The 27,111-nt window shown below is 43.1% G+C and overlaps 1 protein-coding gene across 1 annotated transcript; it reads right to left on the bottom strand.

Moving 5' to 3' along the window:
- Window positions 1–3,540: 3,540 nt before the first annotated feature.
- Window positions 3,541–25,724, bottom strand: pde6d (phosphodiesterase 6D, cGMP-specific, rod, delta). The gene is made up of 5 exons (XM_061737419.1): window positions 25,469–25,724; window positions 15,019–15,107; window positions 11,942–12,067; window positions 11,437–11,542; window positions 3,541–6,725 (listed from the first exon to the last, which is right to left on the bottom strand). Exons 1-5 carry the CDS (start codon window positions 25,516–25,518, stop codon window positions 6,644–6,646), a joined length of 453 nt encoding a protein of 150 aa, XP_061593403.1. The 5' UTR covers window positions 25,519–25,724; the 3' UTR covers window positions 3,541–6,643.
- Between the last annotated feature and the right edge of the window lie 1,387 nt (window positions 25,725–27,111).

The following is a 27,111-nucleotide window of genomic DNA, read 5'->3' as shown; positions in this document are numbered from 1 at the left end:
TGTATTATATTTGTTCTTTAATTGTTTTTTTGTGTATATTTTTTAATTGCATTGTAATTTTTAATTGACCCCAGGAAGAATAGTCACGGCTGAGGCAGTGACTAATGGGGATCTACAATAAATAAAATAAATAAATGTAAGTCATTACAAGAGATGGTTTAAGAAAAAAAAACAACAACTAAATAATACATAAATCGAGAGTACAAAACATAAATAAATAAATCAAACAGGGGTTTCAGGAAAAAAACTTTTCATAATGGCTAAACCAGGTTTAACAAAATTAGAGATTTTGCAAATTTTTCTTTTGTGAATAAAACATTTTGCATATTGGATAACAAAGTTTATCAGGTATTCAAGAGCATAATCTTCTGAGTTAACACAATAGCAAATAACATCTTTAAGGCTAAGAGAGTATGTAGATTTAGCAGCATAAAAAAAAAATCAGATTCAACATCATTCCAAAACTTTTTAGAGATATCACAATAAAAAAACAGATGTGAAATTGTTTCAGTATTATGATTACAAAAAGTACAGGAATCATCAACATCAGTACATTTAGAAATAATACTACTAACTGGGTATATATTATGCAGTATTTTAAAATGTACTTCTTTAGCCTTATTAAATATGCAATATTTATGGGCTCTTCTCTGATTTATGTCCTCGATTTGGGACCTCCAGTAAAACACAACTCTATTCATTCTCTGAAAACACTGGTGAATACTTGTGAAGCCTTTAGTTCTAGGCCGAGGTGTGTTGAGACGTCTGTGTCTCTAGGTGTCCGTCCGCCAGCAGCGTCTGAATAGACAATGTCCTCTTTGACTCCGTGATCCTGGGCGTGGGAATACACGGCCGTCAGGGAAAGAGGATTACCGGCTTTGTGAGGTAACTTCAGGTTCAGGCCTGGTTTCCGGTGTCAGACCAATGTTTTACTTCTGACCAGGATGAATGCTGGACGACAGGACCCAACAGGACCAGACAGGACCCAACAGGACCCAGCAGAACCCTGCTGAACCCTAACGAAGGAAGAAGACCCTTCATCTGGGTTCACTGAACTTTACTTTGCACTCTGTAAAATGATTGAAATGCCAAGTTTTTCAAATGACTAAAGATCTTCTTTCATCAAAAGAAAGTTTCCTTTCAAGGATGAAGTTTTGCTCACGGATCATAAACCTTTGTTTCTCCGTAAAGGTGCTTCTTCTCAGGGTCTTTGACGGTTCTGAACACTCACAAACTCCCAGAAGAGACGGTTCCATTGCAATCTCAGAGTTACACGTCCGTTTCAACTTCAAGTCAGAATTCACCTCAGAAAGTTAGAGAAACCTCACTCCCCTCCACTCCTTTCTCTGTTCTTCATTCTCTCTGTCTGTTCTCTCTTTTCCTGCTCTGTCCAGCAGGAGGGTCCCCCTTATGATCCAGGTCCTGGTCCAGGTTTCTACCCCCTTATGATCCAGGTCCTGGTCCAGGTTTCTACCCCCCTTATGATCCAGGTCCTGGTCCAGGTTTCTACCCCCTTATGATCCAGGTCCTGGTCCAGGTTTCTACCCCCTTATGATCCAGGTCCTGGTCCAGGTTTCTACCCCCTTATGATCCAGGTCCTGGTCCAGGTTTCTCCTTATGATCCAGGTCCTGGTCCAGGTTTCTACCCCCTTATGATCCAGGTCCTGGTCCAGGTTTCTACCCCCCTTATGATCCAGGTCCTGGTCCAGGTTTCTACCCCCTTATGATCCAGGTCCTGGTCCAGGTTTCTACCCCCCTTATGATCCAGGTCCTGGTCCAGGTTTCTCCTTATGATCCAGGTCCTGGTCCAGGTTTCCCCCTTATGATCCAGGTCCTGGTCCAGGTTTCTACCCCCCTTACGATCCAGGTCCTGGTCCAGGTTTCTACCCCCTTATGATCCAGGTCCTGGTCCAGGTTTCTCCTTATGATCCAGGTCCTGGTCCAGGTTTCCCCCTTATGATCCAGGTCCTGGTCCAGGTTTCTACCCCCCTTATGATCCAGGTCCTGGTCCAGGTTTCTACCCCCTTATGATCCAGGTCCTGGTCCAGGTTTCTACCCCCCTTATGATCCAGGTCCTGGTCCAGGTTTCTCCTTATGATCCAGGTCCTGGTCCAGGTTTCCCCCTTATGATCCAGGTCCTGGTCCAGGTTTCTACCCCCCTTATGATCAGGTCCTGGTCCAGGTTTCTACCCCCTTATGATCCAGGTCCTGGTCCAGGTTTCTACCCTCTTAAACAGGAGTTTCTACCTGCCAGTGTTTATGTTTATGTACTAATTGCTCGGGGGTTCATATTCTGGGTCTCTGGAAAGATCCTAGAGACAACTTCTGTTGTAATAGACGCTATAGAAATAAAATTGAATTGAATTGAATTAAACATCACAAACGGTACAGTGTGACCAGTACTCGAGTTGTAAAAAAACATCAGGGGGGTGGTGGATTTTATCATATGGGGACAGATAATTTGTGCTAATTACAAATAATATAATATATTACAAATAATAGCAGTGACCAAAACAGCTGCAGAAATACTGCAGGAATGACATAGCAGCAGTTAAATGCAGCCTTCTGTAAGCTTTAAATATCCACTGGGCTTACATCAAATACATCAAAACACAACAATAAAAAACACTTTTCTGAACTTATCAATATGACTCTGTCCTTCACAGGATAAGTAAAATGGATCACTGCAAAAACTCACAATCTTAACAAGAATATTTGTCTTATTTCTAGTTAAAATGTCTCATTTTAGTAAAAAAAAACTCATTACACTTAAAACAAGACTCATCACTGGAAAAAACAACAATTTTCACCTGTTTCAAGTAGATTTTTACTTGAGTAGAAAAAGTAGAAAAATCTGCCAGTGGAACAAGATTTTTTTGCTTGTAATGAGAAGATAAATCTTGTCCCACTGGCAGATTTTCCTACTTATTTCAAGTGAAAATTTACTTGAAACAGGTGAAAATTGTCAAATAAGTTATTTTTCTGGTGATGACTCTAAATGTTGAAATAGCAGTAAAACCACATTCATTGATGAAATGACATAAGGGATGGAAAGGAGGGATGGGAGTTTTACAGGGGGGATGATTTGGACCGTTTTTATTTCAGGGGGGGATGCCGTCCCCCCTCATCCCCCTCAACTCCAGTTCTGAGTTTGAACTACTTTTCCCAACACCGGCTAGCGGCAGCAACAACCTTTCTTTCATTTGGTTCATTTTCTGACTCTGCAAGGGGAAAGCAGAGAAATCAGGCGGGATGTCATCCCGAGTTCCTGCTTGGAAACACCAAACTTCCCTGGATGGGAATGCTGAAGTGATGCAACAGCCAGCTGGCGGGTGACACACTTGAGAAAATCCTGCAGCATCGCTCATCAAATCTGCAGCATCACACTCACCAGGTTCCTCTGTTCACTTCAGGGTTAAAGGCCAACATTAGGAACTTTTCATGCATCTTATATGGATGTAAAGATTTCATTTGTTCCTGTGTGCCTGCAAGTAATTCCCCTCCTTTGGAAGGAACCAAATAAAGAGCACACACAGCATGTTATTACAACATTGTATGACTTTAATTCACAACTCCTGTCATATTAAAACACATCTCTATTTTACACAGTTCAGTTAGCGGCTAAGAAAAACAAATGACATGAACAGAGTGAAGTGGATGAGAAGTCAAAATCTAGCGAGGATGTTCAGAGCAAAGCTGCAGTACGGAGCTCAAACAGCCGTCCACTGAGATGAACCAGAACCAGGTGCAAAACAACGCACGGTTCTACCTGCACACCGACACTCCAAAGGTGAGAGTTTCCAGGAAAACCCATCTCTGATGTACGGAAGAGCATTAGGGCCATGCAGGGGAAACATATTTGAGAGGGGAAGATTTGTTTTTATTGTACACTTCGAGAAAAAAGTCAAAATGTTGAGAAAAAAGTCGAAATGTCGAGATTAATGTTGAAATACAATTTCAAGAAAAATGTTGAAATTTCGAGATTAATGTTCACTGCAAAAACTCAGAATCTTAATAAGAATATTTGTCTTATTTGTAGTTAAAATGTCTCATTTTTGGTAAAAAAAAATCTCATTACACTTAAAACAATCACTGGAAAACAATTTTCACCTGTTTCAAGTAGATTTTCACTTAAAATAACTAGATTTTTTTGCTTGTAATGAGAAGATAAATCTAGTCCCACTGGCAGATTTTTCTACTAATTTCAACTGAAAATGTACCTGAAACAGGTGAAAATTGTCAAATAACAAGTTATTTTTCTGGTAATGACTCGTTTTAAGTGTAATGCGATTTTTTTGACTAAAAATGAGACATTTTAACTAGAAAAAAACAAATATTCGTGGTAAGATTTTGAGTTTTTGCAGTGTTGAAATACAATTTCAAGAATAAAGTCAAAATTTGGTGAATAAAGTCAAAATTTCGAGAATAAAGTTGAAATACAATTTGGTGAATAAAGTGTAAATGTCTCCTCTGGTCCATCTAATCCAGTTAGGAGAGCGACTGACAGCTCTGCAGCAGCAGCCGTAACTAACTAACTAACTAATTTACTAACATTATGACTTTTTTCCCAAAGTGCATAATGAAAAAAAAAAATTCTTCCTCTAAAATATTATTTGTATTTTTCTCCTGCCTGGCCCTAATACTCTTCCGTACTGATGAACACGTAAAGGAGCATAAATAAGTGAGATTACAACTGGTTTTATTTGCTGGTGATCTAATGTGATTATGCTTCTGCGTGTTTTGTTACTCTACAGTTCAGTACAGGAAGTGTGCAGAGAAGTGTCTGCGGTGCGCGGCGTTCCCGAGGCTGCTGGGAAACAAGATGCTCCAGTGGTTCCAGTATCGGCCTCACAGAGACCACCGTCAACAGTGCGTCCAGATCCGTCTTCCTCAACTCACAGGTACAAATTCAAGGGTGATGCTCGTCTGCACACATCTGGTTAACCTATGTTTCTCTCGCGACTGCCTGAATATTCTTATTTTACAAAAACAATAACAGCGGTGGGGAAACTAGGAAGCGTTGCACCGGTTGATTCTGCTGCTCAGCGGAGTAAAAAAAGGCCCTTTTGGAACATGACAGTGATATTTCTCCAGGACGACATGATCTGTGACCTCACCAGGTAAGCCCCGCCTCTCACCTGAGGAGGGCTGGGATTGGCTGGGAGAGGCTCCGCCCCCAGCAGGACAGATGGATGATGTATTTCTGGAAACATCCGACAGCAAAGTGGGACAGAGTTCCAGGGCCAGCGTGACGGGAGCAAAACACTACGATGTCAGAATAGTATCCATGGAAACAAAGTAGTCATTTTACGAGAAAAAATAGAAGTTATAATATGAAATGTGCAGTAGATCTTTTTTTTTTTAGAAACTAGTTTGTGAAGAGGTCCAGAATATTAGAAAAGGTTGGAATTTAACCAGAAAAAGCTGTGATTTTATGAAAGAAGCTCCAACATTTTGAGAATGAGGTTGTATTTTTTTTACAAGAAAACACAATCTTATTACGTGGAATGTGAGAAAAAGTTTGTAATTTTACAGGAAAATAATTCATAATGTTATGAGGAATATGTTTCTGTCATATCAGAAGAAAGTTGTAATTTCATGACAAATAATTATTCAACCAAAGCCTTAATTACAAGAATAAAGATAATTTGATAAGAAAAAGCTAGTTTTACAAAAAAAAGATCCTACATTTTACAAGAATAAAGCTACTATTTCCCAAGAGTTGAAATATTTTGAGCAATATACTTTTATGGAGAAAACTTTGAAACATTCTATATATTCCAGGAATAAAGTCAACTTTCTCAGAACAGCGTAGACCGTGAGGGATTGGCAGATGAAGACAGTTTTCATCTTTTGTTGCATTAACGTCACATTTTTCATATGAATTTAATATAAAGCACTTGTTCAGATGTTTGGCTCTGAAAGTGTTTGATTTGTGTTACATATGTTCTTATATGTGGGAATTTATTCTCATAAAATGACTGCGTTCCGGTCCTCTCAGCTGTGTTTCTCCCTCCAGATGGCCCTGGTACTCCGTCGCCGCTGCACAACCTGGAACGTCTGGACGTATTTGGAAAGTCGTTCTGCCTTCTGAACCTTTTCCACATCTGGACTCACCTGCCGATTCAAACATCTGAAGGGGGAACTGCACAGTTTGCAGCTCCGACGCCGACCTTTTCTGACCTCAACACTACCAACACTTTATTAAACATGTGACATGTGCAGAAACCAGGTCTCAGACAAAGAAAATCCAATATGAGCCTACAAGTCGGGCGTTTTTGTTCCTGAGTGACCGTAGGTCGAATTCAACGATGGGAAGAATTAAAAAAAGAAAAAGAAAAAGAAAAAGCACAGATCGTGCTGCTTCAGTGGGTCCGGTGGTCGTGTGGTTACAGGGGACAGTCTCAATTCTCTCCTCCTCATCCTCGTCTCCCAAAGTTCAGAAGAAGTTTCCAGGTCGACACAAAACAAGGGAACAACCGCAACACAAAGCTCAGGTGACTCACTGTGGCAGCAGACGTGCTGATCCCACCCCAGGTACAAGCTGTGGACTGCTGCAAACATTAGCTAACTGGTAGTTTGGAGACCTTGGCAGGATGTCAGCATCTTTTGGAAGGTGGAGTCGGAGGTCAGGGGTCCGAGGTCAGACGTAGAAAAGCCGTACTCTGGAAGTACTTACGTGGAGCTCTTCGTCGTAGAACTTAGTTTCAATGATCACGTTACCGCTGAAACACAGAGACACACAAACGTCAACTGGAGTCTCCTTGACGACTTCTGCAGGCACAGAGCTAGTTTCAGTCTGTTACAAGCTCTGATCACATGACCCGGCGTGACGGCATCCTCAAACGCACAAGAGGAGGCAACTTCAGCTTATGAGGATGAACCATAGACATATCTACGTAGACGCCTCATGGAGCTGCTGTGATACGTCAACGTCGCCGCCATATTGGATGTTCAAGACTGCGCTGTAAACTAATACAAGTAAATGGACTTATTTTCATTAAGCACCTTTCTACAAATAAATTTACGTTTTACGTCTCATTTATTCATTCACACACACACTAATATACTTGGGAAACAGTTAGGCACCAAATATAATATATTTAATTTTCTCAGATGGCAAAAATAAGAACTTTATTGATCCCACATAGGAGTAATTCATGTTATATCAGCTATAGAGAACAAGGCAGTGCCGAAAAACAATATACTGTATATCCCCCTCACAAAAATAATTGTTACTTGTTGTCTGAAAAATGGTTCAAATATTAATTTATTGTCTGAAAAATGGTTCAAATATGTTATTTTGTTACTTGAAAATTTTTAAATATTATTTGTTGATGAGAAAATATGTTTCTCTATTTTTCTTATTTTTGTGAGGGGGGATATATATTGTTTTTCGGCACTACCTTGTTCTCTATAGCTGATATAACATGAATTACTCCTATGTGGGATCAATAAAGTTCTTATTTTTGCCATCTGAGAAAATTAAATATATTATATTTGGTGCCTAACTGTTTCCCAAGTATATTAGTGCGTGTGTGAATGAATAAATGAGATGTAAAACGTACATTTCTTTGTAGAAAGGCGCTTTATGAAAATAAGTCCATTTACTTGTATTAGTTTACAGCGCAGTCTTGAACATCCAATATAATATGGCGGCGACGTTGACGTATCGCAGCAGCTCCATGGGAGGATACGTTTATATGTCTATGGGATAAACCACAACACAAACTGAAAGCACAGCGTCACAGAGGGTTGGTCAAGGTGCTGATCCCTGCTGCCAACCCGTCTCCATCCAGCGCTCTGAAGGACCACCGGGGGTCAGGGTGGCGTTACATATCGAGGGCCGAACAACATAACCTCCTATCTGCATAATTGTCTGACTGGTGTTTTTCACTTTAGATGACATCACAAGGTGGGCTGCACCAATTAAGCCTGTCCGTACGTTATTCCCACCCATATGTATAGAGGTATCCTTAAAAAAAAAAATAGCATTCTACAACAAAACAACACAGTTTTTGGTGTTAAAAAGTGACATTTTCAGATAGGAGGTGATGTTCTTCGGCCCTCGATATGGCACTTTTCCACTTCCAGCCCGACTCCACTCGCCTCGGTTTGGTTCTTTTCCACTAGGGGTCTAACCGAGTAGATACTTTTCTGTATCTATTCTGCCGAGGTTCTAAGCGGCTGAGTGGGCTGTATCTGACATCATCACACTACGGGCCACTGATTGGTCGGGGGGTTGGAGTCAGACGTCTGAGTCAGGAGGAGGAAATCAGAGAAAGAGACTCTGACGGTTCTTGTTCATTTTATTCAACCAGCAACGGCAGCAGAAGTCTGTTTCATGATCCAACTCTGAGGGTCAGATGTTCATAAACCTGGTGCTGAGGAGAGAATTAAAAAGGGATCTAGACGGAGATAAGGAACGACCAGATCTACCAGGAGCTCTGTCTCTTCATAGCTGCTCACGGCTCCAGCTGACTTTTCAGCAGCGCAAAGACAAACTAACAAAAATTAAAAAGTGTCACCATTTGAAGTTTCTCTCACTCTCATTTTTTAACTTTGTATCAAACACAAGCCACAGACCCAGCAGCACATCTATCATCTCCTCCAGGTTCTACATCTTTAGTGTTGTTGTCTTCTTAGTTTAGATCACACAATCAAATACGTCACAGCAGCTTCTCCAACCTCCTACTTCTGATCTGGGTGTTGAAAAGAAACGAGGGCAAGTGGAGTCGGGCTGAATAAGTACTAGTGGAAAAGTGCCAATAGAAGATAAACCGGACTGAGCCAAGAACACGTGTCCAGAAGTTGCTGTTTCAGCAAAGACAATGTGTATATGAAGTGAGAGGAAGCTGTATGTTCCAAAAACAAAGAACAGAACGGATTTCAAACATAGATCAGGGTTCGTACGTTTTGAAAAAACCTGGAAAAGTCATGGAATTTGAAAATGTCATTTTCAAGGCCTGGAAAAGTTTTGGAAAAATAAGTTCACCCCAAAAGTTTTGGAAAAGTCATGGAATTTATTTTTCTCATTTAATGATAACATTTAGTAATAATAGCCTATAAGGTAGATTTAAAATTGATCAATAAATATTTCGTATCGAAAAGTCTCACGCGCTTTCATGCGTGACGTGCCAGTTATATTAGATTACTATACAACATATACTACAACATTTTGCTGGTATATCAGTGTTAGTTTAAACAAATGTTTATTTTGTATAAAACCATATTTGTCATTAGATCTCCACTGTAGTGACTTTTTACATAGTTTTATTCCTATATTTCATTCATACGTTGCTGTTTGAGAGGTCGTGTATACTCATGGAAACTTGGTCATGGGAAAGTGTTGGTTAAAATGTATAAAGAGTTTCAGTTTATGGGGTTAATCTGTGGAATGTTTTGGAAATGGAAATTAAAGAGTGCAGTACATACCAAATATTTAAAAAATATGTATAAAAAGAAGAACAAGATGCTCCTCAAGTATGATGGTATTGTATGAGTGTTTATGTAAGTGTCAAAACTTAAATAGATAATAGGTTTATACAGTATACTGAATGTTTCAATATACAAAAAGTATTTGAAATGTTTTTCTTTTAATTGATTTACTGCTCTGTATTGGTATGGAGCTGACAGAAATGGATTATAAAAGGGTAGGCGTAACAAACACACATGTCCTCCGGGTCCTGTGACATCAGGACTTGGCTCAGGCCGTCCTGACGCAGCAAGGTGGAGCTGCTGTTCCTGTTAACCACCGCTGGCAGCAAAGCTCAGCTTTTCACAAAACTGATGGTCAAAACTCTAAACAAGACCCCGTAGTAACGGAGCAGAGCGGGATGAGAGTCTCCTGGCTGGAAGCACACGGTTGCTCCCCACTTCAGTAAATCATGAACATGCAGGCTCCAGTCTGCATGTGCATTGGGTTGTCAGATGCTCCTGGTTAAATGGAATGAATTGGTTTTTTGCATGAATGCGCGTTAAGATGTGATTCAATCTTTATACTGGTCCTGATAAGGGAGTCTGTTTAAGATGATAACACCATTGAACACGCCCCTTAAACATCCACCAGTCCACAATTTGACAAAGCGCCTAGAAACGGAGACAGTTTGGTTCTGTGGACGTGAGACACGACCCTGATCCTCAGTGAGGGCAAACAGCAGCAATAGAAATAATAATAAATGTAATAATAATAATAATAATTAAAGCTGCAAGCAGCGATGAACGGGCCTTCGCACGTGCAATTTTCACCAGTAAAGGTCAAGAACTCAAAACTAAGTCAGATGACACCACCCACGAGTCTTTATGTCAAACTATTCAAAAGTTGGGCCGCTCGGTGGCGCAGTGGGTTAAGCAGCGGCTCATATACTGAGGCTACAGTCCTCCTGCAGCGGTCGCAGGTTCAAATCCCGGCCTGCACACCTTTGCTGCATGTCGCCCCCATTCTGTCTCTCTACCCCTTTCTAGTCTGCATCTTCAATAAAGGGCCACTAGAGCCCAAAAAAATCTTAAAAAAAAAAAAAACTATTCAAAAGTTATGGCAGAAAATAGGAGCTATCACATATCGACCAATCAGAAGAAGGGGCGGGGCTAATTTGCACCAATTATGGTCAAGGACTCAAAACCGAGTAAGATGTCACCACCCACGACTCTCTATGTGAAACCATTCAAAAGTTATGGCAGAAAGTAGGAACGATCAAATATGGACCAATCAGATGAAGGGGCGGCGCGCTTTTTGGCGTCTAGCGTCGCCACGGTAACGCTTTTGAAAGAGAAAAGTAATGCCCATCGTCACAGGATGGAGACGTACATTTTGATGTATAACACACCTGAATGAGAGAAGCTTCAAGCAGCGATGCTTTTTTTTGTTAGTTTGTCTCTGTGCTGCTGAAAAGTCAGCTGGAGCCGTGAGCAGCTATGAAGAGACAGAGCTCCTGGTAGATCTGGTCGTTCCTTATCACCGTCTAGATCTTTTTAATTCTCTCCTCAGCACCAGGTTTATGAACATCTGACCCTCAGACTTGGATCAGAAACAGACTTTTGCTGCCGTTGCTGGTTGAATAAAATGAACAAGAATCCGTCAGAGTCTCTTTCTCTGATTTCCTCCTCCTGACTCAGACGTCTGACTCCAACCCCCCGACCAATCGGTGTCCTGTAGTGTGATGATGTCAGATACAGCCGACTCAGCAGCTTAGAACCTCAGTAGAATAGTTACAGAAAAGTATCTACTCTGCACGTTAGACCCCTGGTGGAAAAGAACCAAACTGAGGAGAGTTTGGCTGAGTAGGTGCTAGTGGAAAAGCTCCATATGTGTGTGTGTTAACAGCTCAAGCTCGTGGTGTTTGATGGTTGGGTCACGACTCAGCACATGAATGCAGGAGCCGGTGAAGGGCGAGGGCCTGCCCCGGGGGAACAGACAGCACCTGTGAGGGGACTCACGTCAGAACGTTGGCCGGCATCATCTGGGACTCCGGAGCTGCTTCTATCAGGGACTGCCACGTGTTGGTGGAGTTGGGGATGACGAAGCCGAACTCGAAGAACCACTCTGCAGACGGACAGAGAGACAGGAGGACAGACGTGAGGGGGGTCCCTGGGCTGGTGCAGCAGTCTGCTCCGGACCTGGACCCGGGTGGAACCAGCGAGGTAAACATGTTGTGATGCTGGTCCTCAGAGAGCTGCAGCTCAGCCGGAGAGGAGAGTCCTCAGGGACGCCCCGGGGCACGGAGACAGGGGGAGGGAGCCCGGGGCACGGATGTGTATGTACAGTATATATACACACACACATATATATACACATATATTAAGTTTGAGAATAGGTTGAGATCTTTTCGGCCCCAAGACCTCTAATCATTCACTTTACCAGATAAAACAGAGACTCTGAGCGCCAGCCATATATATATATATATATACACTACGTATTTATTTGGCTTTCTCTTCTCGTTACCTTCTAGACACTGTCCTTTGAAGAAAACTTTCTGCTCCAGCCTGAACTTCTCCAGTTTCTCGGAGGACGAGAAGTTCAGCTCTCTGGACACAGCTTTACACTTCAGGATCTTCTTTGGGACACGAGCTGCAGAAACAGAGAGAAACAACCAGGGACACTTTATGCTGCTGCACGTGGCACGAGTCCTTTCCAGCAGTCTCCACAACACTTTCCAATCACTCCACCCGATGCCACAGATAATCACACTTCTACATGTAAATACATGTGTATATTCTGAACTTAATTCAATCGTATTCTAAATGTCCTTTTTCTATAAATTGTCATATTGCGGGATAAGTAAATCCCCGTCTGTGAAGCCTACAGGGGTCTACGTACGGGCCTAAAGGGCCTGCAGCGTTGTTGCTGTCGCTCTGTAATTACAGATTTCAGGTTAAAGAAATGTTATCCTCTACAAACTTATGGAATCTACGGAAGAGTATTAGGGCCATGCAAGAGAAAAAATATTTGAGAGGGGAAGATTTTTTTTTATTGTGCACTTTGAGAAAAAAGTTGAAATGTCGAGATTAATGTTGAAATACAATTTCAAGAAAATGTCGAAATTTCGTGAATAAAGTCAAAATTTCGCCTTTTTTCTTAACATTTCAACTTTATTCACGAAATTTTGACTTTTTTCTCGACATTTCGACTTTTTTCTCGACATTTCAACTTTTTTCTCAAAGTGCATAATGAAAAAGAAATCTTCCTCCTCTAAAATATTATTTTTCTCCTGCCTGGCCCTGATACTCTTCCGTAAGAATCAGTACTGGTTGACAAAACATGACAGAAAACGTGTCTTATTCAACAGGTAAAGAGTTTGTGAAACATCACTTTAAATAAAAAAAAAATATATTACTAAACATAGGAACCATAACAGAATAAGGGAGCTGAGACCCGAGCAGGGAGCCAGGGCTGGACTTTAGGAGCCAAGGGCAACACAGCGTCTGCTAGAGTTCAGAAAGTCTCTGACTGAGTCATGAACTGGGAGGCTGTTCCTCCAGAAGCAGGTACAGTCCTGGGAGGGGCCCGTCGTCCAGGCAGGAGCAGAACCGGGCAGGCCACAAGGTCCGGGCGGAGACAAGAAGACGTGATCGGGGTAATCCAGAGTCCAGACCAAGCCGTCAAGCCAATAACAAGTGCTGCACAGTAGTGCATGCTGCAAAGATCACCTGACCCTGAGCTGCCATGCTCGTGATGGGGAGGAGCAGCTGCAGCTGGGACTACACAGCTGTGGTGGGGGGAGCTGATCATAGCTTTCAATGTTTATTTAGACGGGACAATGCATATTAATGCACACTACATTAAGCAGTGTAAATACACCGGGTTTTAGCAGAAATGCTAGTTTCCACCCACAGTCCCCACAAACAACCAGACACACTCACACCTACGGGCAATTTAGAATCATCAATTAACCTAGCATGCATGTTTTTGGACTGTGGGAGGAAACCGGAGTACCCGGAAGAAACCCACGCAAGCACGGGGAGAACATGCAAACTCCACACAGAAAGATCCTGCTGGGCCTGGGAACCTTCCTGCTGTGAGGCAACAGTGCTAACCACTAAGCCACTGTGCTGCCAAACAGGACATAGACATATACGTAGACGCCTCATGACACGCTGGAACGTAATCCAGCGTGGCCACCATATTGGATGGGTCTCCTCACTCCAGGCTAAATTAACTACACTGGAGTTACAGCGTTACAGTTACAGAGTTACAGTTACAGCCAGCACACGCAAGAAGCTGCAAAACAGTTCTTTTTCAAGGGTTTTAGCTCCCCAGCCCCAGTTCTAGCCTAACAGGGTAGTAGAAGACCCTGGAATGACCTGGATTTATAACGCTTACTTTTCCAGGCCTTTAAAAAATGTACTGAGCTGGTACAGTATATATGGGAGTTTGTATGTATATGTGTTACAGAATGAAATGATATGTATAAAAACTTTCACATAATGGCCTAAAGACAGCTCATGACTGCAGGTGACACAGAGCAGCACTGGCATGCAGACTAAACAATGCAGCTAAAAGCACATGTAAATATCACATAAAGCTGTGACAGTAGCACAGCCGGTTCATTTACTGTTTGACATTACACTCTCTCTCCTCCTTGTAAACATGAAACTACCATATGTCTTTGTTAAAGAGCATAATACAAAGTCTTTCAGCATAAAAGTACGTATTTTTAATGTGTGACAGCGTGCTGTATCATAACTAAATCTCTGCCGTTTGTAACAAACCAAACCGTGTGAAAATCGGGTCAAAATTCGGGGAGTTATGGATGATTGTAGTCGGGGATAAAACCTTCCTCAGTAGAAATAAATGCACTGGGGCCGCATTGGAGACCCATCCAAGATGGAGCTGAACGTCAGCTCCAATAGGCAGCGTCAGTCTATGAGGCGTCTACGTATATATGTCTATGGAGCTGATGAGCAGCTGCAGCTGGGACCACACAGCTGTGCTGGGTGGAGCTGATGGGGAACATGGCAGGGAGCAGCCTGAACTCACCACATCAGGGCCGAGTGGGACACAAGGAGCCGCGACCTGTACGAGAAAACTTTCATCCCAGATAAAGGAAAGGGTTGCTAAACTCCTCCAACAAGTATAGTGAAATGTGTTTTTCCACTTGTCTGGTCAGCTTTGACTAAAACTCTGTCTTATTTAATGGCGCCAGTGCGATCCCCATTCCACTGGTGAAGAACATTCAGCATCCCTGCTGCCGACTCCGGCCGGCCGCATGGCAATCAATCAAAAACATAGCAAAGTACAATACATAAAACAACAGTAAAGTGCAATAGTGAGGTCATTCCAGTCTCAAGATCATTGTGAGTCTGCATGTCTGAAGAGGTGAGTTTTAAGGCGGGATGTGAAGGTGATGACAGAGTCTGACAGTTGAATGTGGCAGTGAGTTCCAGAGGCGGGACAGGTTTTAATGCGATAGCCATTTCAGAAAGCAAAGTAAATGCCCTCAAGTCCAATAAAAGGTTGTTTTTTGTGCTTCTAAAGCTCTGGAACTGCCTAGTGTCTGATTTGAAGCGGCGTGGACGTACCTTCATGCTCTACTCCGGGTACAGAGAGGTCCTCCGTCCCCTGCCACAGAACTTTACCCGTCTCAGCATCCCGGAGGTTCATCCAGTTTCTGCCCCAGACGTTAAGGAACAACCGGCCCAATGGAAACAGTTCAAATGAAGTGACAGATGTAAACAGTCTTTTACAGGCCCACTGTGTCCTGTGCAAACAATCATTTACTGACCTGTTCATGTAAAATAAGTCAAGGAAATGTGCTTGTTTCCCCCTGTGTTATGGATGTCTCAGTGTCTGCTGTCTACATCTGTTTATATAGCTTTTCCACGTTTCTTCCTCCTAAAGGGAGGTTTTCTTGCCACTGTTTGGATTAAGGTTTTTCTCCCACTAGGGGAGTTTTTACCTGCCATTGTTTATGTTATATTTATGTAATATGTATGTAAACTTCTGTTGTAATAGACACTATAGAAATACAATTGAATTGAAACATTGAAATGTCAGATACACAACACTAATTTAACCCTTGTACTGTCTTTGGGTCAAAATGACCCAATTCTTCTCTCCTTCTTTCCTCCTGCTCTCTCCTTCCTTCTTCCCTTCCTCTTTTCCTCCTTTTTTACCCTCCTTTACTCCTTTTTCTTCCCACCTCCCTTCCGTCATTCGTTCCTTTGCTTTTCCTTCATTCTTTCCTTATTTTCTCCATTCCTTCCTTCTTCCCTCCCTTCTTTCTTTCCTTTTCTCCATTCCTTCATCCCTCCCTTCTTTCCTTTTCTCCCTTCTTTCCTTCCTTTCTCCCTTCCTTCAATCTTTTCTCCCTTCTTTCCTTCCTTCCATCTTTTCTCCCTTCCTTACTCCCTTTCCTACTTCCTTCCTACTTTTCTCCTTTCACCCTCCCTTCCATCTTTTCTCCCTTCCTTACTCCCTTTCCTACTTCCTTCCTTCTTTCCTTCCTTCCATCTTTTCTCCCTTCCTTACTCCCTTTCCTACTTCCTTCCTACTTTTCTCCTTTCACCCTCCCTTCCATCTTTTCTCCCTTCCTTACTCCCTTTCCTACTTCCTTCCTTCTTTCCTTCCTTCCATCTTTTCTCCCTTCCTTACTCCCTTTCCTACTTCCTTCCTTCTTTCCTTCCTTCCATCTTTTCTCCCTTCCTTACTCCCTTTCCTACTTCCTTCCTTCTTTCCTCCCTTCCATCTTTTCTCCCTTCCTTATTACCTTTCCTACTTCCTTCCTTCCTTGCTTCTTTTCTCCTTTCTTCCTTCCTTCCTTCTTTTCTCCCTTCACCCTCCCTTCCATCTTTTCTCCTTTCCTTAAGCCCTTTCCTACTTCCTTCCTTCTTTTCTCCTGTCTTCCTTATTTCCTTCTTTCCTTCCTTCCATCTTTTCTCCCTTCCTTACTCCCTTTCCTACTTCCTTCCTTCTTTTCTCCTGTCTTCCTTACTTCCTTCTTTCCTCCCTTCCATCTTTTCTCCCTTCCTTATTCCCTTTCCTACTTCCTTCCTTCCTTCCTTCTTTTCTCCCTTCACCCTCCCTTCCATCTTTTCTCCCTTCCTTACTCCCTTTCCTACTTCCTTCTTTATTTCCTCCTTTCTTCCTTCTTTACTTCGTTCCATCTTTTCTTCCTTCCTTCCTTCCTTCTTTTCTTCTTTCTTCCTTCCTTCCTTCCTTCTTTTCTCCCTCCCCCTCCCTTGACCCACAGCCATCACAAGGGTTAACACTATAAAGAAGAATGGGTATGAAGCTACAGGTTCCTATAAGAAGCTGGAGGAGGCGATGCCAGACGTTGACCGTAAACAACAGGGCGTGTTCTCGTCGCTCTAACAACCAATCAGATTCCTCCCTGGTTGCTACGCAGGTCAATAATGCTGGGATGTGTATCTAGACAAACCCAGTGGGTCTCTCTCTGACAGGTATTGATAAGCTGGATATATGATTAGTATAACTTTGGAAAGAAATGCACTACAGCAGCTTAATACCGCCACCATCCCCCACCTCCTCCTTCTAGTAAAGTGTGCTGAGTTGAAAGGTCTCTTTAATCCCCTCAAGTGTCACTAAATCTAATCTCCTCCATTAAATTCATTATCCTTCAACCCGTGCACGGCTGCAGGCCCCACTAAAACATTTCCATCAGCAGTTTTTGGTCCGTACGTTCTCTCCAAACGAGAAGAGAGGCCGGCTCTCACGGCTGTTATTACGAGAGAAGCAACTGTACCGACCTGCAGCAGAGAGAAGTCTTACAGGGTCTATTAAGTGTAAGCAGCGTGGCAGAGATCCCCCCGGGCCGGGTCAGGTTGGAGCGCCAGCCCCCCCCGGGGGTTAACACAAATCTGTCTGAACACACACGCCAGCTTTAATGAGCTCCCGCTTCCTCGCCGCTGCCACCACACTAACACGTCACTTACTCACATTATTCAGGAATATAACTGTGTCTAAACCATAAAATAACCTTTTCCCAAGACAGACATGAGCACAGGACAAGACACGTTAGCAGGGCTCATGTTTCCAGTCCTTTACCAAGATCAGATGCAATGAGAAGAACAGGTCTATGTCCAGGTTCATCTCACAGTGGAACAGGTTTATGCCGTTACTGAAGCAACGAAGAGACAGTTAAAAAGCAACTAACCAGGTTCCTTTTGGGTACGGACATACACAATAGCTGCGTCCGAAATCCCATCCTTCCACCCTAATGAGTAGCAAAAACAGTATGTGAGATTTTCTAGTGCATCTGAAACATTAGTACGTACTCAATAGTATGTTCTATCCATACTCATTCTGGAGAAATGTATTAGTGTGGATTGATGGACACTAGCTGAGCAGAAACTTCCCACAATGCAATGCAGCGGTGTTTGGTTGCTAAGTGATACGTATATGTCATAAGTATAATATTAAGTATAATAATATTATTATATAATATTAATATTATAATATTCATATATAATAATATTATATAATGTCATCTTGTTTCGGCCAAAAACAAAAACAAAAAAAAACGTCCCAATTAATGCACACTACAGATATTTACTCAAAAGTGGGCCGAACTTAAGTATACTTTTTGAGTATATACTGTTTAGTATGGCATTTTGGACACAGCTAATGTTTAATATACATTTTGTGATGTACGGTATAGTGTATGAAATATACAGCTCAATGTAGTTAGAAATTGAGATAATTACCACTATAGTGACGTTGCTAATGTAATGATGTGGGTGGGTTAATGGAGGGATGTAATTGTATTTATTTATGTATTCATATATTTAAAGTGTAAAGTATTATATGACGTATATATGTAAATGTACTTTTATGTGAATGTACTTTTAATCTTCATGGACCTCAGGAAGACTAGCTGGCGTTTTCATCCGCTAATGGGGATCCAAAATAAAACAAGAACAAAAAACCTCTTCACACATTTCCATGGATTACAGTTGGGACTCCTGAACAGAACCATCTACAACGCCTGGGTCGGGCCTGAGCCTGGGTCACCTGGGTCGGGCCTCAGCCTGGGTCACCTGGGTCGGGCCTCAGCACCGCCAGCGCCGGGGTGGATCCTCGCAGCCCACTCATCTCAGACTATCTTTGTGCTTTCACATTTCTGAAGTGTGCAATAATTTATCACATATTGCTTTGTAAAGTTAGTAAAGTAATGTTTAAATGAAGACTGATGCCTCTAATCTCCCCCAGAAATAAAAGAGGAGCAGACATGTGTGACCAAAACAAATATCTGAGCAGATTTTCCAGAAATAAAACCGGCTCAGCAGCAGCGTTATCACCATTATTTACCGGGTTACTGGGTTAATGACCCACCAAACACAACACCGGAGCCCGAATGTCACAGGTTTGAGGAAACTTATGGAACAAACTGGTTTTCTGCATTAATTTACCATAAAATGTGATCTAATATTCACCTGACTCCCAAGAGACAAATGTTTGTCCACTTAACCACTTAAATGTGCTTAAAGGGGACCTATTATGAAAAACAGGTTTTCTCTGTCTTTAACATATATAAAGTGGTCTCCCCTCAGCCTGCCAACTCAGAGAAGGAGGAAAGTAACCAAACCAGTGTCTGTACAGCCGCCCGGATGATCCGTCCAGTGTGATGTGGATCTACGAGCCAATAAGATTCTGCACATTTTCGTTACGTAACCAAAATACAAACCACGGCCACAACTATAAAACCGTGTAACTGCATGAGCGTCCGACTATCGTAGCACTGCGTGACATCGTCTCTCTGTCCATCTCCCTCCAGCAGCTGCCACTTTATTGAGGTTTTTGTAGTGAAATGAGGAGGAATCATAGAGATAACTTCTCATTTCAACTAACTGGATCAGCCGTTCCTCATCATGACTGTTTCCTACAGCGCTTTCAACCGGCTTTCAACGCAAGTGACAGGAAGAGAATAGAAGCAGGGCGTCCGAATAATGTTCAGCTCAAAACGGCGCGTCACGCTGCAGCCAGTTAGGACAGTCCAATAGAAAATAAAGCAATGGAATTGATTTTGTCGCTGACGCTCGATCGCATCACATGCAGTTATGACACGGTGTAAATAACTCCGCCGCCCGGAGCTTCAACCATTTTTTCGTAGCAGTATATCGCGTCATTCAGGCTGCCAATCAGCACAGAGCCTCATTATCATAGCCCCGCCCACTCAGAATCCTGCATAGATAATGAGGTTAGTGAATGGGAAGATAAAGATATGGATCAGAGGCTGAATTTCTAATTTATTTAGAAAAAACAATCAAAAGCTTGTTTTTAAGACATTCAAGGTCTGTTTAAAATAGGTATTAGATGCCCCTTTAAGTTGACAAAAGCCAACTATAAGTCCTGCGTCTTTACACTTTAAATATTGACAGAGTTAACAGCTGGATAGAGCCCCATCGTTGCTCTTTCCACAGATGCTTCATCTCAGACTGGTCTGGTGTGAACGTCTCTGGAGCTCGTTCAGCATCTCTGTGGGCTCTGGATCCCCCAAGCTCCGCTCAACAGAGCGTGGTGGGAAGACCACCTGGGAACCCCGTCCCCCTGACGGGGGTCCAAGCCTCGAGTCAGTGGAGAACACATCCAGCTGCTCCTTCCAGCCTGCTTCACCACCAGGCTCTGGCTCAACACATGAGCTCTTCAAGCTTTAGGAGTTCCTTTTATTTGTCTACGTCCTGCAGGATGCGGCCTCGTGTCTTTGGAGTCATCTTGTCTGGATCCAGTCCAAGCAGCAGCCCCGGTAAAGTGGGAGCAGGTGAATGCAGAAATACTCTGAGAGACCTGGGGCCTTATGTACTAAGAGTGCGTGGATTTCAACGTGAATCCGTGCGTGGAATTAACAAGAACGCAAAAATTCATATGTACAAAACTGTGCGTACGCCCAAATCCACGCAGGTTTCTCTGTACATCCCAATCAGCGTGGATTTGAGCGCACATGCGGGAGCACAACACTCCGCCCCGTTTCCTCCCTCAAATATATGTTTGAATATGATAATGAAGATAATTATCCATTAAAAACCGCTCATCCTAACTGAGCTGGAATAAATAATTCATTTTGGGGCATTTCTTCCGATTTCAGCTGGTGTCGGACTCCAGTCCTCGAGGGCCGGTGTCCCTGCAGGTTTTAGATGTTTCTCTGCTTCATTGCACCATGATACAAGTGACTGTGTCATCAACAGAACTATCCAGACTTTGATGACAAGTTGGTGACGATAATTAATTAGAATCAGGTGTGTTAAAGCAGTGAAACATCTAAAACATGCAGGACACCGGCCCTTCTGGGATTCAGTTTGACACCTACAGTGTTCTTTGCTTTGCGTTGCGTTCCGTGAAGAGTTGTGGTTTTATTATGATCGTACGGGTTTTTGAAAGTTTATGGGCAGCATTAGTGCATCATTACACTCTGCTTTTCTTGTTTGTATTTTAAGAACCGACACCAGAATTTTTGGTGGATGAAAAACGGCTCTTCGTTCTGCTTTATTGTCACGCATATTATATAACGGATTAAGACCAATGTACACGTTTATTTAGTCTTACACATTATGGATGTCCGCGATCACCACTCTCATAAGTATAACAATGTGAACAACATTAATTTATATTTAAAACATGAAGCATCATGATCTGATTCCTCTGCTGCAGAAATAAGGACAATTTGTGCCGACGGGATTATGGAGGTGCAAACGTGGGAAATAAAGAGCAAAGTTGCTGTAACTCGGAGTGTTGCATCCGCAGGAGGAGAGACCGGTCTAGTTGTTTCTGCCTAAATCTGACTTGATCTCATTCTTGAGTTTCATAATCTGAAACTCTGACGTTTTAGCGCTCTCGCTCAGCGGGCTGCTGTGCGCGCTCCCGCGGCCAGAAATCAGAAGAAATCAGATTCTGGCAGGCAATCACTTTTTGGCACAACGGTCCATCACGGGAGAAACACTTTCTGGATCCTGCAGAACATGCAGCTGACTCCATATCAGACTCTGAAAGTTGCCTAAACATTCAATAAAAACTATTTCATGCTGAATCACACCAACCTTTCCGTGACACCTTTTTTTTATTTAAGACATCTTTACAGAACCGGTTTTTGCTGCAAAATGTATTTTAATGTTTTTCTGTCCAGAAACAGTTATGGGATGTTTTAGGATCTGGCTTTTATCTCGAGTATTCGTCCCATACGGTCGTCATGGTGACAGAGATGTCCGACCTGTCAGCAGGTCCAGCTGAAGCATCACGTTGGTCTGAACCGGAGCAGCTGGTCCAGTTCAGGGCAGAGATCCAGGAGGATCCTCTTGGTACCTGAACCAGCTGATGGTCCAGTCTTAGTCCTGGACCAGTAGATCAGTCTGGTCCCTGAGGACTCGCTCCTGATCCTGCATCAGCAGGTTCCTCTAACGGAGCCAAAGCTCCATCAGGATTTGCGGGTCCCATCGTTGAGCTCCTTTAGTTGTTTGTTCAGATCATGTGGTTGATTGTGAGATTGTTGCAGCTCCACTCTTGTGTAATTTATCTGATGATGTCGGGATTGTCGTGTCCTTCATGTGGTCGTGAACTTAATGTTGACGTTACGTTTCCCTCATATTCTGCACTTCACTGCATCACCAGTGAGTGTCGCCAACGGACAGAACCTCAGAAAAGTGCGTACAACAGCCTTAATGTGTGAGTGAAGGACCGCAGCTTTCTACGTTCACGTCATTCTTTGTACATCCGACCGTGAGCGTTGAAAGTGGCGTACGCACGTTTTTTGTGCGCCGCACTCTTAGTACATAAGGCCCCTGGTGTCCCAGTCCCCCTTCATGCAGCTCAACGACTCCTGATCACGGCTCTCCACATCGGGATTTTCCGAGGCGTGTAGCTCTAAAGTCTCGTCACCATGCGCCCTCTTTGAATCTCTATGAGATACACAACATTCTCCTTGCGTTCAGTGAAAGGAAGTACAGTTCTTTTCAGGTGGCTGGGGGGTCAAACAGCAACTTGTTGCTGAGGAATCATAAGAAACGGAAAGTGAAACTAATGTGTTGATGAAATATTGACGTTCGGGAGGTCGATTAACTGATGGTTCTCTGAGCAATGCACAGCACATGAGCTCTTCAACATCCACCACAAACTTTTCAAAGTAACACCATGTCAGAGCCGGAGGGTTCCCATCACATGAAGAGTACTCCAAGCATATCACACACATGCAACCAAATAAGAGACGTTTCTCATCACTTACTCAGTATACCGATGCTCAGAGCACCTGGAGCCACTAGGAGGAACCGCTAAGAGCCACTAGGAACCACTAAAGCCTGAATTATGGTTCTGCGTCAAATCGACGCCGTGCCTACACCGTCACCGTGACGCCGTCGTGAACCTTCAGACTTCTCCGTCACTCCATTTCTCTGCGGTGCAGTAACCCCCGTGACCGCTATTTCGCAAGGTTTTCCTGAAAGGTTTATCCGACTTTTTCCAGTCACAGTGAATCAAAGAGATAAGGACAACTATTGTGCAAAAAAAATAAAAATAAAAATCACACATACATGAAGAAAAGAGCGCTGAAAGTTCACGACTGCTTCAAACCGGAAACCGGAAAATGCGTTGCTTCCAAGAGAACCAATCACATTCCTCTCGTCTGCGTTTGGTCTGCGTCGCCTCCACGCGTAGTTACAATTTTTGGGAGTTGACGTCAGTGACGGCGTCAGTGACGGCGTGTGGTACGAGCCACTAGGAACCGCTAAGAGCAACCAGGAACCGCTAAGAGTCACTAGGAACCGCTAAGAGCAACCAGGAACCGCTAAGAGCAACTAGTGCAACTGTGTGTAGGAGCGGCTAGGAGTGGCTAGGAGTGGCTAGGAGCGGCTAGGAGCGGCTAGGAGTGGCTAGGAGCGGCTAGGAGCCCCTAGGAGCGGCTAGGAGCGGCTAGGAGCGGCTAGGAGCGGCTAGGAGCGGCTAGGAGCCCCTAGGAGCGGCTAGGAGCGGCTAGGAGCGGCTAGGAGCTGCTAGGAGCGGCTAGGAGCTGCTAGGAGTGGCTAGGAGCTGCTAGGAGCTGCTAGGAGCTCTGAGCTACCCTCCTGTTGGTGCCTCTTATCCAGATCCTGTTTGTAAAGGAGATTTTGTTCTCAAACTTCTACCTGGTGAAATAAAGGTCTAATAATAACAACAATAAAAAAGCAACAATATCAGCCTCAGCAATCAGTATTTGTGAAGAAATCAAACACGTTCATTACTGTATGTTGTGCCTTTCCGTCTCACCTCTCACCTCACCTCCATTTCTTTTTCAACACTTCCAATCAGGACCAGAGGATCTGAACCTGGACTGGCTGCTCGAGGGCGACATGACGCGTCTGCTCAACACCTGAGCTACCGGCTGACAAGCTCACTAAAGCTTCAAAAGGAAAAGTCCAAGCCTGAAAAGTGCCGGTTTCTGAGTTTTTTTTCCAAATTTGTGATTTCAGAATCAGAATCAGATCAGCTTCTCCTGCCCAACTATCAGAACCAGAACCAGCGGAGGAGACTTTAGACTCCAGTCCTGATGGTGTTTCAGGACAACTGTGTACGACTATGATGGCCCATAATAGTGCAGCATGACGGAGGGAGGGATGGAGGGAGGGATGGATGGATGGATGGATGGATGGACGGACGGACGGACGGATGGATGGATGATAGATGGATGGATGGATGGATGGATGGATGGATGGATGGATGGATGGATGATAGATGGATGGATGGATGGATGGATGGATGGACGGATGGATGGATGGACGGACGGACGGATGGATGATAGATGGATGGATGGATGGATGGATGGATGGATGGATGATGGATGCAGGGATGGACGGACGGACAGATGGATGGATGGATGGAGGGATGGATGGATGGATGATAGATGGATGCAGGGATGGATGGATGGATGGATGGATGGATGGATGGATGGATGGATGGATGCAGGGATGGATGGATGGATGGATGGATGCAGGGATGGATGGATGGATGGGTGGATGGATGGATGGATGGATGGATGGATGGATGGATGGATGGATGGATGGATGGACGGATGGATGGATTGATGGACGGATGGATGGATGATAGATGGATGCAGGGATGGACGGACGGACAGATGGATGGATGGATGGATGGATGGAGGGATGGATGGATGGATGGATGGATGGACGGACGGACAGACGGACGGACGGACGGACGGACGGACAGACGGATGGATGGATGGACGGAGGGATGGATGGATGGATGGATGGATGGATGGATGGATGGATGGATGGATGGACGGACGGACAGATGGATGGACGGACAGACGGATGGATGGATGGATGGACGGACGGACAGATGGATGGATGTGAAAACTGGGCACACACTGCACTTCCAGACTCATTTAAGTAATTGGACTGTAAATTATTAATGTTTTACGACATAAGGCAGATCCTAACAGTTCCTGTGTTTTATACACGTTGTTTTTGTCTGCTTTTGGAACTTGGATGAAGAACAGATTAGATTTGATTAAAAAAAAGCAGAAAAACAGTCATTTCAAGAGTTTCACTCTGTCTGAACATAAATAAAAGTAAGTGTTCTTACCCCCCCCCCCCCCCCCCCCCAAACAAGGAAAATAAAAAAAGAAGAGAAAAGAAGGTCAACTTCCAGCTTTCTCCATCACAACAACATCATGACAAATGTGGGCATGAAAACCAACATGCTGTTTACAACCATCTTATTCTGCATCCCTCATCTCCCCAGCCTCACACTCACATCATGAGACATTAGCAGAGCTGTTGGGAGTGATTTATGACAGATCTATAGATGTGAGAGTGATTTATAGTTGTTGAGAGTGACTGACAGATTTGTAGATGTTTATCTTTGCTGCACATCTTGCTGCAGTGACGTCATGATGGGTGATTAGCCGGAGCCGCTATGTAGCCGCAGCTAATCATCACATCTTACTAACTAGTAATAAACACGGTTCATGCTCTCGGACATACCACAGCTCCACGGGACACCAACAAAGCAGCAAAGAGCAGGAAAGGATACAGTTTAAAGCCCTTCAGAATCGCCTTGGCCCTGCCTTCGCCTGAAGACATTTCAGGAATCGTCTGTTTTTGTTTCTCACCGATGATCCAGAACTTTCTGCAACAACGAAACTGCGCTCGGCTTCAGCTTCGCTGAGCGGCGGACAAACACTCAGTTAGAAAAATCAGCTGGAAAGGCGCAATCGTGGAGAAACTGAGCCCGTTCACTTGGACTACAAAGATAAATCCGATTCCAATAATGCAATCAGCTAAATATACCCGACCGACGGACAGGCAGCTCCGGCAGCCAATCAGCGGCAAGGGTGACTCCCAGCCAGCCAATCACAGGGGGAGTAGGAAGAATGGGCAGGAATAAAGAGGATAGAGACGCGTCACCATTGGCAACGCCACGATGTATTAATGCTACGTTACATGGAAGTCGGAATTTACCACAAATATGCCTTCAAGTAACTGATCCGTTCAGCCCTATTTTTTCTTTTTAGTTTAATAACTGTCACACACATCTGTTCTTAATAACAAATTATATAAGCGAAGTTTCAAGCAATCTGGGTTAATTTCTTGACTGTTTTTCAGAAGAAGAGAACAAAACGACGTGAAGCCTCGTCTTCCGAGTTACCGTGAAAGCAGCATTGATGTTGCCTTCAATGTACATCTGAAGTTTGGTTTTTTGATCATCTTTTAACAGATTTAATAATTTTGAGACTATTTTCTCATTCGTTTATCCATTTTCCACGCACAAGCACACTCCCAGAAGTAGTAAAGTATTTAAAATTCGGAGTAGCCTACATTTATTTTCAATTAAATATTTACATGGTATAGTTTGTTAGTTAATACATATGAAATAAATAATAAAATAACCATAAACATAGGCCTATAAATAGAACAGATCATTTCTCGAAGACATCATTTATGGAATATTATATATTCCGTATTTCTTTCCTAATCTTCTGATGTCAGTGTACTTAATAGATCATCTACAGATCTGTGCCAATAGGAAAGTTTCCATTGTGGCTTCGATTTCAAGAACTTTATTTGCATTTTCCCTTTTAAATAAACTAAGACATAAAAATAGGCTAGAAAACATACTCTTTTATTCCTTTGTCCCTTGGAAAGTTGCGAACGAAGCAAATCTAATCCTATCACTCTGTCTGCTGTTTACATTTTTTTATTCAGAAACGAGTGAAATTGAAGCAGATTAATTGGTTTGATTTGTGTCATCTACTCACTATCCTGATGAAAAGGGACCTGATGACAACCCTTTTGGAAGGACCTTCACAAGACACTGAAATGTATATTTTAATGCTGCTCACGAGACATTGGTTGCTCCCTGAGGTCACAATACAGGAGTGGATAAACTTAGTTAATGATATATATGTGATGGAAAAGATTACATTTTGCCTCCGTCTCCAGAAAGATTTGATTGTTAAATTGTGGACGAAATGGGTTGTACATGTGAAGCCTTTACGCCCAGAAATTGTGGAGGTATTGAATAGATAAAACTTTTGTTTTGTTTTTCTCCTCCTTCTCCCCCATATTCTTGAATGATCTGAAGACAGAGACTAATACTGTCATATCATTATCCTTATTATTATCTCATTCTCCATCCTGTCCACCCAACTGAGAATCGTGTTATTTTTCTTCTGC

The sequence above is a fragment of the Cololabis saira genome, chromosome 13 (genome assembly GCF_033807715.1).
Source record: "Cololabis saira isolate AMF1-May2022 chromosome 13, fColSai1.1, whole genome shotgun sequence".
Lineage (NCBI taxonomy): Eukaryota > Metazoa > Chordata > Actinopteri > Beloniformes > Belonidae > Cololabis > Cololabis saira.
Note: the sequence above shows the minus strand (reverse complement) of the source record. Positions and strands in the feature narration are given on the sequence as shown.

What these genes read in the sequence shown, in the direction of transcription:
- pde6d (XM_061737419.1), bottom strand. Translation starts at nt 25,518, where the DNA reads ATGTCTTCAGGCGAAGGCAGGGCCAAGGCGATTCTGAAGGGCTTTAAA. An exon ending in ACCCGGAGTAGAGCATGAAG is followed by an intron (nt 12,068 to 15,018) that starts GTACGTCCACGC and finishes CTGTTTCTGCAG; the next exon opens with CTCGTGTCCCAAAGAAGATC. An exon ending in ATGCCGGCCAACGTTCTGAC is followed by an intron (nt 6,726 to 11,436) that starts GTGAGTCCCCTC and finishes TCTGTGTTTCAG; the next exon opens with CGGTAACGTGATCATTGAAA.